Raw genomic sequence first — 13,019 nt, 5'->3', positions numbered from 1 at the left:
AATCACCCCCCGCCACCAGCGAGCTGCAGCAAGTTCGAGTGTGCTCCCCCGAAGGTCAACGCCGCCCAATGGAAGCGGATCTGGGTGCCTGTTGGTTCCAATAATTTGATCCAGGCTGGCAGAGGCATCCATGAGGAAACAAACTGCTGATTACTGTGATTACAACTGCAGCTCAAATTAGAGTCTGAATATATTTGTTCTGAGAAATTACAGACAAGTTTACAGCAGCAGAGACTCTGGGCCTCATGCAAAAACATTATTATTAGACAGATTTCAGCATCATAACTCTTGATTAGAAAGTCAAACTATCTGACTATCTGATGGATGTTGTCCTGCTGCTGTGACTTGCTTTGTGTTTGATGCTCTGAGGAGAAATTAAATCACCTTGCAGACACAACAGCAGCACGCATCACACTACTTTGTCTCCACTAATCACAGTGATCGCTGTAACCAGCCACCAAACCGAGAACGTAGGTTTCACCAACCACAAGCGCACACACTTACGCTTACGCTTACACGTTTACACCGGAGACCAGCTTTCCTCGAGCAGGCCTGGCAAGCTTTGCAGAGATACAAGCGGGTGGATGGCGAAGTGTGAGAGAAGCTGTGACCTCGTATCTGTTCTCTAAACCACACAGAGATGCTCGAACATCTCACAGCTCAGCAACACAAATACACTCACACCTTCATGAAGCCTCAGTGCAAAATGTTAAACTAATCTTAAGGCTTCAGCAGAACATTAAACCTGATGTTTTCTCTTGAGTCCACTGTAACCGCTCAAAAAACATACATAGTACACCTTGATACGTTTTAATTCAATCTTATTGGAACTGCTCATCACCATTATTCTAAATTGATGACTTAAACGTCTTAAACTTGTGTTTGACCTCTGCAGGAATGAAGCATTACTTCTCTCAAACAGTTATATGCAATAGATTTAAGATAAATGTTTAAGAAAACATATGCAAATTAGCCTTGGCTATAAATGCGATATGCAATACATCTGTATACAGTTGGTAACCAATGTTTTCTTCATTGTTCCTAATAGATATTTAGCATAAATAAAATAAAATAAAGATCTCGATACCTTTGACAACAGATTTAATCATAAAGACAACTACATTTACACAATTTGCTTGTGTTTTCTAAGTTGAAGTCATCACAAGTCCAGTTTGTGGACACATTAAAAGTTACCACTGCAATACTTTTCAACATCTTTGATTTTAAAATGGTCAGATGAAACAAGATCAATATTTAAAGCAAAAAAATGGGCTGATGTTGGAAATATTGTTACTATTTTACAGCCCAAACAACGAGGACTTAAAGCCAATGTCAGCAAAACCCGAGGGTTAATATTAGGAGGTAAATGCTCCAACCATTACAACACTGATGTCATACATTCAAGGTCCATTAGGGTTACTAACACCTTGATGAAAAAGCTGTAATCATAAAAGCCATTGTAGTCGTGACTGGCAGTCCGTGAGCAAACCACTCTGCATCTGGACTTCAGCACAAGTCAAACATCCGACAGAGTTCTCACAGAGAAACAAATGCTGCAACAAACACGAACACAGTCTGTGTCCTCTGCTGCGGAGAGTCTGGGGACCACAAGGGTCCCAAAAGAGAACAGTTTGACACTTTCACACACGAAACCCTCGTTCTCACTGCGGGTGAGTTTTATTAGGGCAGATCTTGTGAGTAGGTAAACACGTAGACAATATAAACGGAGTTCGTGATCACTTTTATTGCGCCTCGCCCAATAAAGAGTGAGTCGTAACTGAGGTGGAGTAGATTTTAATCAGGATAATCTAAATGTGATGGTCATGTGAAAAATCGCCCCTAATCATGCTGAACAAACAGGCTGTTAGCTGTAACGGCTAACAGCTACAAGCCGACCCTTTTGAAGTGATGCACACTGGGAAGCTCCTGTCGTGTTGTTGTTTGCTTCAGGCCGCTGCTCCACTGTAATCGGAGCAGGTGAAACTGACTATTAAACCGGGCGTCAGATCTCTGGCATAAACATTGGTTAGTCACAACACGGTGACTCCACCACTCGCCATTGATCCTCCTATAAACACATGTGTTTGCCATTTGTCAGTGGGCGGGCGGGCGGGCAGGGAGGGCAGGGAGGGCCCCTTCTGCTTCACCCACAGATGAGTGTGCGCTTCCAGGAAGTTATCTGTTATAAGTCGGCGAGGCGAGAGGCGTTCTGCTGCTTCCTAATGTAAATATGAAGTGTTTCTGGGGCTGAAATCTTAATGGCATAACTCAGGGTTGCAGGGGCGCATAGAGGGGGGTGGATGGTAAAAACAAGATCTTATCTCACCACAGCTCTTTAAATAGGCTCTTTGCTATATTTCAGACCTTTTAGGTGCACATATGAGCCTGTGCGTTGCCTTATGCAGTTTTTTTGTCTTGAACAAATTATTCGAAGAAAAAAAGCTGTCTTCTTAAAATATACTTTTATAGTTTAAGTTCATTCAGATATTACTTAATTTGTTTCTTTGTTTCTGTTATTTTCTTTATTGGATTTTGTACAATTCTGTTATGTATGACATTTTGCACTTTGAAGCCTGCATTTTGAAGACTGCTCTAGCAAACAAATGATTAATCGATTAATCAGAAAATTAATCAGTAAATATTTTGATAATTAATGATTCATTTAGGCCTTGTTTGCCAAATAACTTCTGATTTCAGCTTCTCAAATGTGAGAATTTGCTGTTTTTCTTTGTCACATCTGATTGCAAACTAAATCTAACTTAACTTAAGAGGCAGAAACCTGAATGATTAGTTGATCATCAAAATAGATTAATCATTAACTATCTACTCATTTTAGCTCTAAAGATGTTAGACATGAAGCTTGAGAAACTTTGGCCTAATTAGTGAAAAACAGATCAAGTCCAGAAGACGTTAAAAGGCATAAAAAGATAAAAGGAGGTATAAAACCTGCACACGTGTATTTTTATTTATTTATTTCCGGATCTCCCAGGTCTCATACTGCCCTCTGCAACATCTGGCTACTGAGACGCTCTCACAGTCTGGTATGTTTTCATCATTAGAGAGCGAGGAATCGTGCAAAGCTGAGCTGTCCAGATTTGCACCTGGAGTACAATATACAGCCTGAAGCTAATATACAGCCTGAGCCCCTCCACGCTGAGCCCCTCACTGCTCTGACTCACACACCTCTGCATTAGCAAGGCTTTTTTTCCTCCAGCGTCTTGCCTGAGCACAAACAGTATAAAAGTCCTCTCATTTGTGTGGACAGCCTGCTGACCAAGCCAGAAAATTTAAAAAAAAGTCCCCTTATGTAACTTCACTGCCAGCTGAAAGGGCCCCACCTTTGCTTTCGGTACGAGCTCTGTGGGTGGTTTTTCCCTCCACCTCTCTGGGGTATACATCAGTCTAATAATAATGAAGGTGGCTTTGGCTAAACAAGCTCACAAATACTCAAATTCTCCTGCTGCGGTCGCCAAAAACACAACCGCACCACATAGCAGAAACCAGCGTTCCCCACAGCAACGGGAGCTGCCCCGCTTTCAAAGACACAACAGCGTTTTCAACCCAAACAAACACAACCCGCTCCCAAGAAAGTGGTACGCTCCGACTGTGAGAACATCACGCAGCGCCTCATTGTGAGAAAACTAGGGCCGTACCACTGCAACAAGTGTCCCGGGGTTGTTCGCAGAAAGGGGCGAACCAGCACACTCATTTGGCCTCATTTCACATGGTTAAATATAGAAAATAATTATAGTAATGACGATAATGAGGACCTGATGACTTTTACGAGCCGTTCCTCAGAGTGCGGCCTGCTGCGGGTGAGAGCCAGTTCAAATAAATGGGCCGTGTGAAGGGTTCTGGGTAGAGAGGGCTCATGGGAAGCGGTTCAGAGCTCAGGGTACATGGTAATTTCTTCATTTGGACAGTTTTCAGGAAGGCTGACCCTCTGATTACAGCCTCTTTACGAGCCAGTGGCCGTGTATTAACATAATTACACTGCAGGATCAGTGAAACTTCCACCTCCTATTTGTCTGAAAAAGTCTTGTGGAAAAAAGGCCCATGTCACAGCTTTGGTGCTTTCATTTTAAGCCTGTAAGCGCACAGGGAAACGTGATCCGACACATGCAACGCTGCCACACAGTAAGTGATTGACATCTTATGCAAGCACTTGTAAATCAATAGTTACAATACAGTTAGCATGAAGAGAGTTATACTTCACTGTTGAACGATCAATAGCTTATTCCAGCCTTGTGGTCATTAGCCATCGACTGCTTATGCTGTAGCTTATCTGCCAAACAGAAATCACATCACTGGCTTGTCAGTTTGTCTCTTTTCCAACAAACTGAACAGCCACAAATATCAAGACACGGCACACCGAGCTCCTCCAGGCGGACAGAAAAAGGCTCTATTCATTCTGCCTGGTGCTGCATAAAAGACTATTGTATCCGCAGTGTAAATATGACACCCTCCACCTTCCCTCTCTCATTTGTGATTCATAGGCAGCAGCACTGCGAGGAAATCTCCACACCCCGAAACATCTAAACAACAACAGCGTGGTGGCAGGATATGATGTGCCATGTTACGTCTAACCACACTGCAAGCTGTGACAACCACTGAAAAACATATCGCTTTGAGAGATGAGGTATCTGTTTAGTCAGTGAGTGAGTCTGACTAAAACTGTGTCAGCATCAGGGTTTTTCCAATGAAAGCCAAACAAGAGTGTAGCTTTTTACCGTTTTAGCCATTTTACAGGCAAAACAATTCATCAATTCATGGAAAATACAATGGTCAGAGACTTAGAATAAAATAAAAAATGTCACGGCGGGCTCCTAGGCCACAACAAAGGAAGAGGTGTAAGAGAGGCTTTACTGTAAATGAAGACCATTTTATTATAACAACGAAGAGCATGGGTGGCTGGATGTGAAGAGAGAGGGCTCTGGTTCCACCGGCCGGCCTATATAACCTGCACCACTGGCCAGGTGTGCCAGGTTAGGTGATTGCATGCTCCGCCCAGCCAGGGACCTGCAACAGAAAAGCAAGAGAGAGAGAGAGACAACCAAGGCTCTACGGCCGCAACAGTAATTAGTTGCCTTATTTCTACCATTTTGGCTGTGGACTGTAACAGCAATAAAAATCAGGATGAAATACAATATGAGCATAACTGCAGCGCCGTCAGCTGTGTTTTGATTATGTCAGAGGAGGTGATATGAGTGACTTGCTGGTTAAACTGTTCTCCTCCAGCTCCTCCTCACTCTGCCCATCAATCATACTTGTTTTATGTTTTTTTACTGCCACATAAACTACAAGGTAACCTGACATGTCGCCCTCCCCTGTTTCCGTCCCACTCCTTAGCCTGCAGCACTTCCTGCCTCCTGCAGAAGCCAAAGATCGACCTGACCTAGTCTTATCCATTCACATCTTGGACTCCCTCGCTCCGCTCCTGAACGCCAAGTAAAACCTATAATTAGAAGTGAAAGCCACACTGGATATATTCTCTCAAAAGTGTATCAAATTCTGTTAACTGGGAGAGCTGCTGGGGAAACACATTGTGCAACGCTGCCTCTCATATTCTGCCAAGTCATTCCAGGACTGTGTGACTGGTGTGAAGCAGCAGGAAGAGAAACTGTCCTTCACTTTGAGGACCCATGTTGGGAGGCGTCCATGCTGCTGCTGAGGCGTCTCAGAGCAAAGCTGTGAATCTCTGCAAACTCTAGGGGCTTTGTTTGGTTTCCAAAACTGACCTCTGACCTACAAAAGACAATTTACTGCACCTATAAGGGTCAGAGCAGCAACACTCACACAAAAACACAACAGTATGGTTGGTATTCATGGGGCCCCGGCCAAGAAGTTTTGGCAGAGCGGAGATGGATCTTTTCCAAGCTTGGCATCAGTGCCAAACGAGGGTACATGAGTGCATCGTGGTAACCCCCCCCCCCAGAGACGAGCGCTAATCCCTCCAGGGGGCAGGAGCCTGAGATGTGAAATATGTTTCATGGTATCTCCACAGGGCCACATTGAATGGTTTTACATATAGGAATAGCCAATGAGATGGAGATTCACTCCAGCGTCCTCACGATTTCACGCTACGAGAAAGATCTCACAGACACAAAAAGCAGAACAACTGAGGCTGCCATCGTCCCCCTTTGAACCATGAAGGGTATGTGAGATACAAAGGAGGATCTTTTGTTTATTGGAGGGAAAGATTCACCCGTTTTAATGCCTTAGTGCTTTTGAAAACATCTACTGAGGATGTTCTGTGGTTTTACAATTTGTATTTGCTTTATTCATGCGGTTGACAATGTGATTCAGGCCTCATTTGGTGACTATTTTTTTGATTAGTCGATTAGTCGTTTTGCCCATAAAATGTAAGAACATTGTGAAAAATGCCCATGAAAAGCTCCCACAATCCAAGGTGATGTCTTTAAATGACTTTTTTGTCTGACAAACAGTCCAAAACCAAAATACTGTAGACTTTCAATTATATGATCAACTTACATTGGTCCTATCAGGTATTTGTATTATTTGCCAGTTAATGCTCAGTGAATTGAATAATTGTTTCGGCTCTGCATATAAAGTTATTTGGCTTTATTTCCTGCTCCTCCATTGGGGTTTAAAGGATGAGAGTATTCAACAGCAATAATCAGCGTTTTGGATTCATTTATAACCAATTCTCCACAATTACACAGAGAAATCTTTTGTTGAAAAGAAACAGATTCAAATTTCTCTGCCAACAGAAGCCTCAACTAAGCACAACGGTGTTGTTGTATCTTTCTTCACATTGGCACAAATAACTAAAGCAACTCTGGATCTCTGAGAGCGGCTGAAAGGGGTTCAATCACAGAAATGTTCAATTACAAACTAAAGTAAAAAAAAGTGGGAAAGAGTGTACATTATCATCTTCCATCATAACACTGCTGAAGGAGGAGGATAAGAAACTGCTTAAAAGCAGGTGAGAGTTTTTTTTTTCTCTCATAAAGTTTATAAATCACTTGACACCAAATTCAAAAGTTTAGTTGCTTCCGAGATGCACGGCTGCAACAAAAGATTCATCTGCAGGTTTTATTCTGGATGAATTGCTTAACTATTTTGAGGTGGCATCTACAAATGGCTTGTTTTATCTAAACAACACTCTAAAACCCTGAGGAACTGGTTTCATTTCATATAAGCAGCAAATTCTCACATTTGAGAAGCTGAAAGTTTGGACGCTTTTGCTCAAAAAAGTGACTAAAACGATTAATCGAACAGCTGCGAACTGTCAAACTATAAATCAGCAAATCTTTTCAGCTCACATCACATGTCACATCCAGCTAAAGCATCTCTGCATCAGTTAGAAATCTAACCTCCAGACATTCTTTTAAAGCACAAACAGGCAGCTCCAGGTTGTGTGTGCTTATTCAGAGCAGCAGTGTTAAACACTTTTCCTCCGCAGTGCTCCTCCTCTTATCTGCCATGAAACCCACCGGGTCGAACCAAGCTGACAGGGGTCCACTACATCTTGAGAGATGACCCTGCAAAATAGTTGTCATTCCTCAGGGGGAAGGAAGGGGGTGGCGAGAATTATTTCCGCCAAAGGTCAAACATGGAAATGATTATATGCATTGTTGATGATGTTGGGTAGTCAGTCTCTCTCTCTCTCTGTCTGTCTCTCTCTCTCTGAAATGTGCACACAATGTAGTCAGTCTCCCCGCTGACCGTTTTCAAATGTTAATGGCAGGCTCATGGTGCGAGCAGGGGGGGGTTGGAGGGACGTCTATTCATTCTTGCAGGGGGAGAAGCTCTCCACGCTCACTGAAAACCTTGCACAGGAGCAAACTCTGAGCACAGGGGCAAGTAATCCTGCACTGAAATGTGCTGAAAACACTGAAAAAATTGACAGCACAGCAGGACAATACCTTGAATTTTGCAGAGTAATAAATGATCTATGCAGAATTCAGCCTCAAAATAAGATAACCAGTGGAAACAGGGAAAAAAAGCCACCTGGAAAAGCCATTCCAGTGCACGACTGTGTGTGTAAAACTTGCAGAACAAGCAAAGGAAAGGATTGTTTGCCTGGTTTTATCTGAGCAAACCGTCTTTCAGGAGAATACAAATGTCTCTTTCTAGACGACCCCCCCCCCCTGCACAACCAAACATGCAGAGCGCACAGGAAAGAAAAGACTTTGTATCCCGGTGTGCCCCGCTGCCAGACTCATTAACAATGTAAAAGGGGCACCTTGAAACAATCATGTGCATCTTCTGAACAACCTTCCCACGCACAATCGCCTGAAATGCTCTCATTCTCACAGGGCACTCCTCGACCTCCCACCACCCTCCCAACGCCCCCCCCCCCCCCCCCCCCCCCCCCAATACACCCAACTCTGTTTGCCCTCTCGTTCCCCCCACAACTTCCTCTTTCTTTTATTTTCTGCAGGCCCTTTCAGCATCACAGATCCTCCCTCCCCCTCCTCCCTCCCTCCCTCCCAGAACAATGTCTGCTCCGCTCTCCTCCAGCCCTCTTCACTTTTTGGACCAACGCCTGGAACCTGAACCCATAAAAAAAGAAACACTGAGGAAAACACACACACACACACACACACACACACACACACACACACACACACTGGACAGAATAAGGGTTCACCTAATCACTCTTCGCTGTGGTTGTGAAGCTATTTCTGCAACAGTTACGTCAGTTACAAAGGAATGAGTTAAAAGGTTGTAGAAGTCTCTGGGCGAGAATGTGCGTAAGAGGGCTTTTGACTTATTTTGTACCAGAAAGTTGAGTCATAACACTTTAAAGGAATAGTTTGACATTTTGGGGAACACGCTTGAATGCTTTCTGTGGGGGAGTAACTGTAGATGAGGAGAATGATATCGCGCTTATATCTCTCAGATAAATATAAAGCAGGAGCCAAGAGACAGTTAGCTTAGCATAAGGACAATATGCATATAAGTATGCATATAAGTACAATAATTAAATTTCCCAAAATGTTGAACTACTCCTTTAAACTCCCTCAGGCGTCATCTCTTTCTTTCTTTGTGCGTCTTCCTCTTCAGAAACCTCTGGGCCTCACCGGCGCTGTAAGAGATCCGTCCATGTGTGGACCCATCGGGGGGGGGGATTATACGCATTAGGTGACCTATTGAAGACAAGCCTTCTCTTCACACCTGAACACCCGCTGGAAACCAAAACCATCTCTGATGTCAGAGAGGGGAGGGGTGGAGGGGCGCCAATGTGTGGCCAGACTGCGGCACCTCACTTCAGGATATGTGACGGGGCGCCGACCGCCGGGCCGACCTCGTTAAGCTTCTGTTGAAACATTACCACTCTGCAGGGAAACGAGCGCTTAATATAGCTGTGAATAATTCATCGCGGCTGAGATCTGATAGGGGACACAGTGAACTTTCAACAGATTTAAACAAGAATCTGCTGGAGGCTGACCTGCAAGAAACTCAATAAACACTGTAGTGACGCAAAATGTGTCAAGGCCTCTTTGGCTGCCTGATTTCCCGCCTTTCTTCTCCCTCCCTGCCAGCCTACCTTCCTCTGGCTGCGTTGCATAATGCTGATATGTTTATCATAAGCAAAGAGCACTCTACAGATTTCTATACTCGCCTTATCTGACCGTGGTAGAGGCAAACAAAGAAGTGTAGACGCAGTTTTACGTCAGAACAGTCCAGATCTCCTTCCTAGAAACACTGGCGTTGATTCATTAACATCCACTGATAAGTCTCCTTGTTGAGGAGGAAAACAGTGACCACGGAAACCTGCTCAAAGTTGTTTCCCAACCCTGAAATCACTGCTACGCTCACTGGCCTCGCGCCCAAACCATCATCATCACCCTGGACTGGTCGGCTCGCTCTGCTCCGTGAACTGTGTACTCAACAGGACAATGAGTCAGTGAGGACCATGACGCAGACACGCGCCGTGGACGCCCTCCAATCACAACCACACCCCGCTGACGAGTGACACCAGGCCCAGTGGACGCTGAAGAAGAGACCCAGTTCACTCAGCTGCCGAGTCCAAAGCTCAGCCTCACACCTCAGGAAACAGCTCGTGAACTGAGGTGAAGCCACGGCCATCATCCAAACACTTTACACAGTTTTGCTTGAGAAGTGCAATTTTTGCTTCCCTAATATGGTGAAGCGGACTTCAGACTGACGTGTGGGGGAGACGGGACTTCACTGTAACAGCTAAAGAGCCTCTTGCTTTGTGCCTTGTGTTTCCCAAACAGGGTGAAAAGCTCAAAAGCATTCACACAGCAGAGGTCAGAGCATGTCGGCCTTCCACAAAAATCCATCCAAAGCTTCCTGAAGCTCACAAGTCCATCACAAAATAAACCTCTAAGACTGACAGCGACAGACATAACAGAGCCTCTGATTGGCTGCCTACTGAGGTAAAGAGCAGTCTGGGAACTCCACTAAAGACCATGAGCATGAAGGCGACTTTATCACAGCCTGATTCACTTTTAGGTGATGGAAATCTGTCAACGGAAGCAGATTTATCTGTACGAGTTATACAGAGGCAGCTTTCTCTTTAATGCCTCTAGTTGTGGCAGGATTGTTGCATCAATATCATGATGTTTTATTCATCTAACTCACATATCCAATTTAGCAGCTAGTCGACCGACAGAGACTTCCTAACAATCAGTTCATCTTTTAAGTCTTTCCTTATTCCACCTTCTCAGATTTGAGAATTGTATGCTTTTCTTTGTCACATGTGATCACAGGAGTTTAATATCTGTATCTCAAAATTGAGTATCTTTGACCTTTGACAATTGAAGATCTCCCCCTGGGCTTTGGGGACCTGTGATGGCCAATCTGGCTATTTAATACATTTTAAACACCAAACAAGCCGCTGATCAGTTTAACACCTGTTAGGTGACTGTCAGTGAAACACTTCTACTATATTTCTGTCAGTCTTTGACACTGGTAGGAGAATCTGAGCACTACTGGCAAAAGAAACATCATATTTCTGCCTTTGCTCCCATTTCTGCTCTCTTAAAGGGGGGAGCAGGTGAGCTGGTTCTCTATTTACGCCCCTGTAAGGGCAACAGTGAAGAAACATCCAAGCAAATGTAGCCTCACATGACACACACATTTACACATTTATCAGCCAGAAACATCTAAGAAGACGAGTGACAGCATCCTCTTTTCATCACACAGCCTCTGATTTCAGTTTCCTTTTTTTCACCGGCTCAAGTTTAAGAGACAAACCCGGATGCACTCATATAAAGAAGTTATATTTAACGCCACGGAACAAAACTTTCACCACCACAGCACCCGCTCCTCTCACGATCCTCTGAGGGGAATTCAAATTTCTCCAGCAGACACCATGAAACTCAAGAGACAAGAGAAGAACACACCGATCCGACCTGTGTGTCGCCTCACTTACTTTGTATTTCATCTTGCAGCTCTGCTCTGTGACTCCAGTAAAAGTGAGGAATATCCGCTTTATCGCATCAAAGGAGGCTCATCTGAATAAAAGAGGACTGAGGTGTGTTTTCCTCGGTGAGGTTAAACAGCCATCCAGAGCTTCGCAGACGGAGAAAACGCGCCCGGGAGTCTCCGTGGATCCGCTTCTCTCTACTCCTCTGCACCGGACTGCTTTCCACCACATTGACGGTCGATCGGCGCTCATTTGCATAGAGCGGCGCTGATTGGTGGAAAGAAACGTTCTGATCCCGCCCCTCCCCCCGCGCCGAGCTCCCTTACCAAAAATGACGTCATCATGTTCTACGTTCTGCTCTGATAGATAGATAGATAGATAGATAGATAGATAGATAGATAGATAGATAGATAGATAGATAGATAGAGAGCATTCAAAATAATATTAGTTATATTATATTTATATCGTATTATATTATATTAACTTTATTTTGGAACTATTATATTAAAATTATGCCCAATTAGCTTTTGGCAGTTATTGTTTGTAATGAAGCCACAGATTTACAGACAACTATCACTGAATTACTTTGACACTGAAGAAAACGTGATGATTCTTAGGAAAGTCTGGAGTTAAAGGAGCATTATTTTTTTTTCTATGATTTCTTAGCAGGATTATGGATGTTTATTTGCTATGCTTAGAAAGTGTAAATCACACGGAATCTAAAAATATTTCGCTTTCAGTTATTCATCCAAGAGATGAAGTGTTTCAAAGTTCAAAATAAAAGTTAAATATTTTCCAGATGAAATTCAAACATTCACCTTTTATTGTGTCAAGGGTCAGTGTTATATGATGGGTGAGGTTAATTAGCATCCAATATCATGGTTGCTTGGATAAATGTATGTAACCATGAGTTCAAGATGAGTCAAAAATATTTATATCTTTTACAGGAAAAGAAGAGAAATAAGTTTGTAGAATAATAAATTAATTAATAAGTTAACTAATTAATAAATAAAAGATATCTAACATGCTACTAGGTGAATGAACAATTAACATGAGGACACAGGAGCCTGGAAAATGTGTTTTTCTGAAGACAAAATGTGTTTCTCTTCGAGGAGACTAGCAATCAGCCTCATATGTTTCTCATAAATCAGAATTCATAAGCAGGATCCAAACCTGATCTATGTCCAACAAAACATTCCATCTTTAGCTGGATGTGTATAGTATAACACCTATAACCTTTACAAGCTTTTCTTCTTTACTGGTTACACATGAGGAAGTTCTTGTGGCTCAGTGTGATGAAATAAGACACGGGCTGTTTTTCTTCAAAACTACAAACCAAGAACATGAAGGAAATGTGATCATCATTTTTTTCTGCACAGCCAGTAACACAGCCTTTTTTTTTTTACCTCTACATACATCATCCCTTTTCTCACCGAATAAATAAATAAATACAGCTGAGTCCTGTCCTGAACACTTGCTTCTGAACTGAACACGAACTATAGGAGCATTTAAACCACTAGTCTTGACAAATCCTTCCTTGAAACTTCATCCACAAAACTTTGGTTTCTCCACTGTTTGCTGAGTATATCGATAAGCATAAGGATGACCTGGTGGAACTGGTGACTTAATAACGCAATAAACATCTGTGAAATAC

General features: G+C 43.2%; 2 protein-coding genes across 2 annotated transcripts in view; one reads left to right on the top strand and one right to left on the bottom strand.

Moving 5' to 3' along the window:
- Positions 1-13,019, bottom strand: part of nedd9 (neural precursor cell expressed, developmentally down-regulated 9) — a 142,240-nt gene that overhangs the window by 19,042 nt on the left and 110,179 nt on the right. The window contains exon 2 of the mRNA XM_070846053.1: positions 11,372-11,453. Coding sequence (XP_070702154.1) covers positions 11,372-11,383 — 12 coding nt within the window. The 5' untranslated portion in view covers positions 11,384-11,453. The remainder of the gene's footprint in view (positions 1-11,371; positions 11,454-13,019) is intronic.
- Positions 1-13,019, top strand: part of smim13 (small integral membrane protein 13) — a 117,953-nt gene that overhangs the window by 28,484 nt on the left and 76,450 nt on the right. The window lies entirely within an intron of this gene.

Source organism: Pempheris klunzingeri, chromosome 16 (assembly GCF_042242105.1).
Source record: "Pempheris klunzingeri isolate RE-2024b chromosome 16, fPemKlu1.hap1, whole genome shotgun sequence".
NCBI classification, from domain to species: domain Eukaryota; kingdom Metazoa; phylum Chordata; class Actinopteri; order Acropomatiformes; family Pempheridae; genus Pempheris; species Pempheris klunzingeri.
The sequence above is the reverse complement of the archived record's forward strand: the minus strand, read 5'-3'. Positions and strand labels throughout refer to the sequence as shown.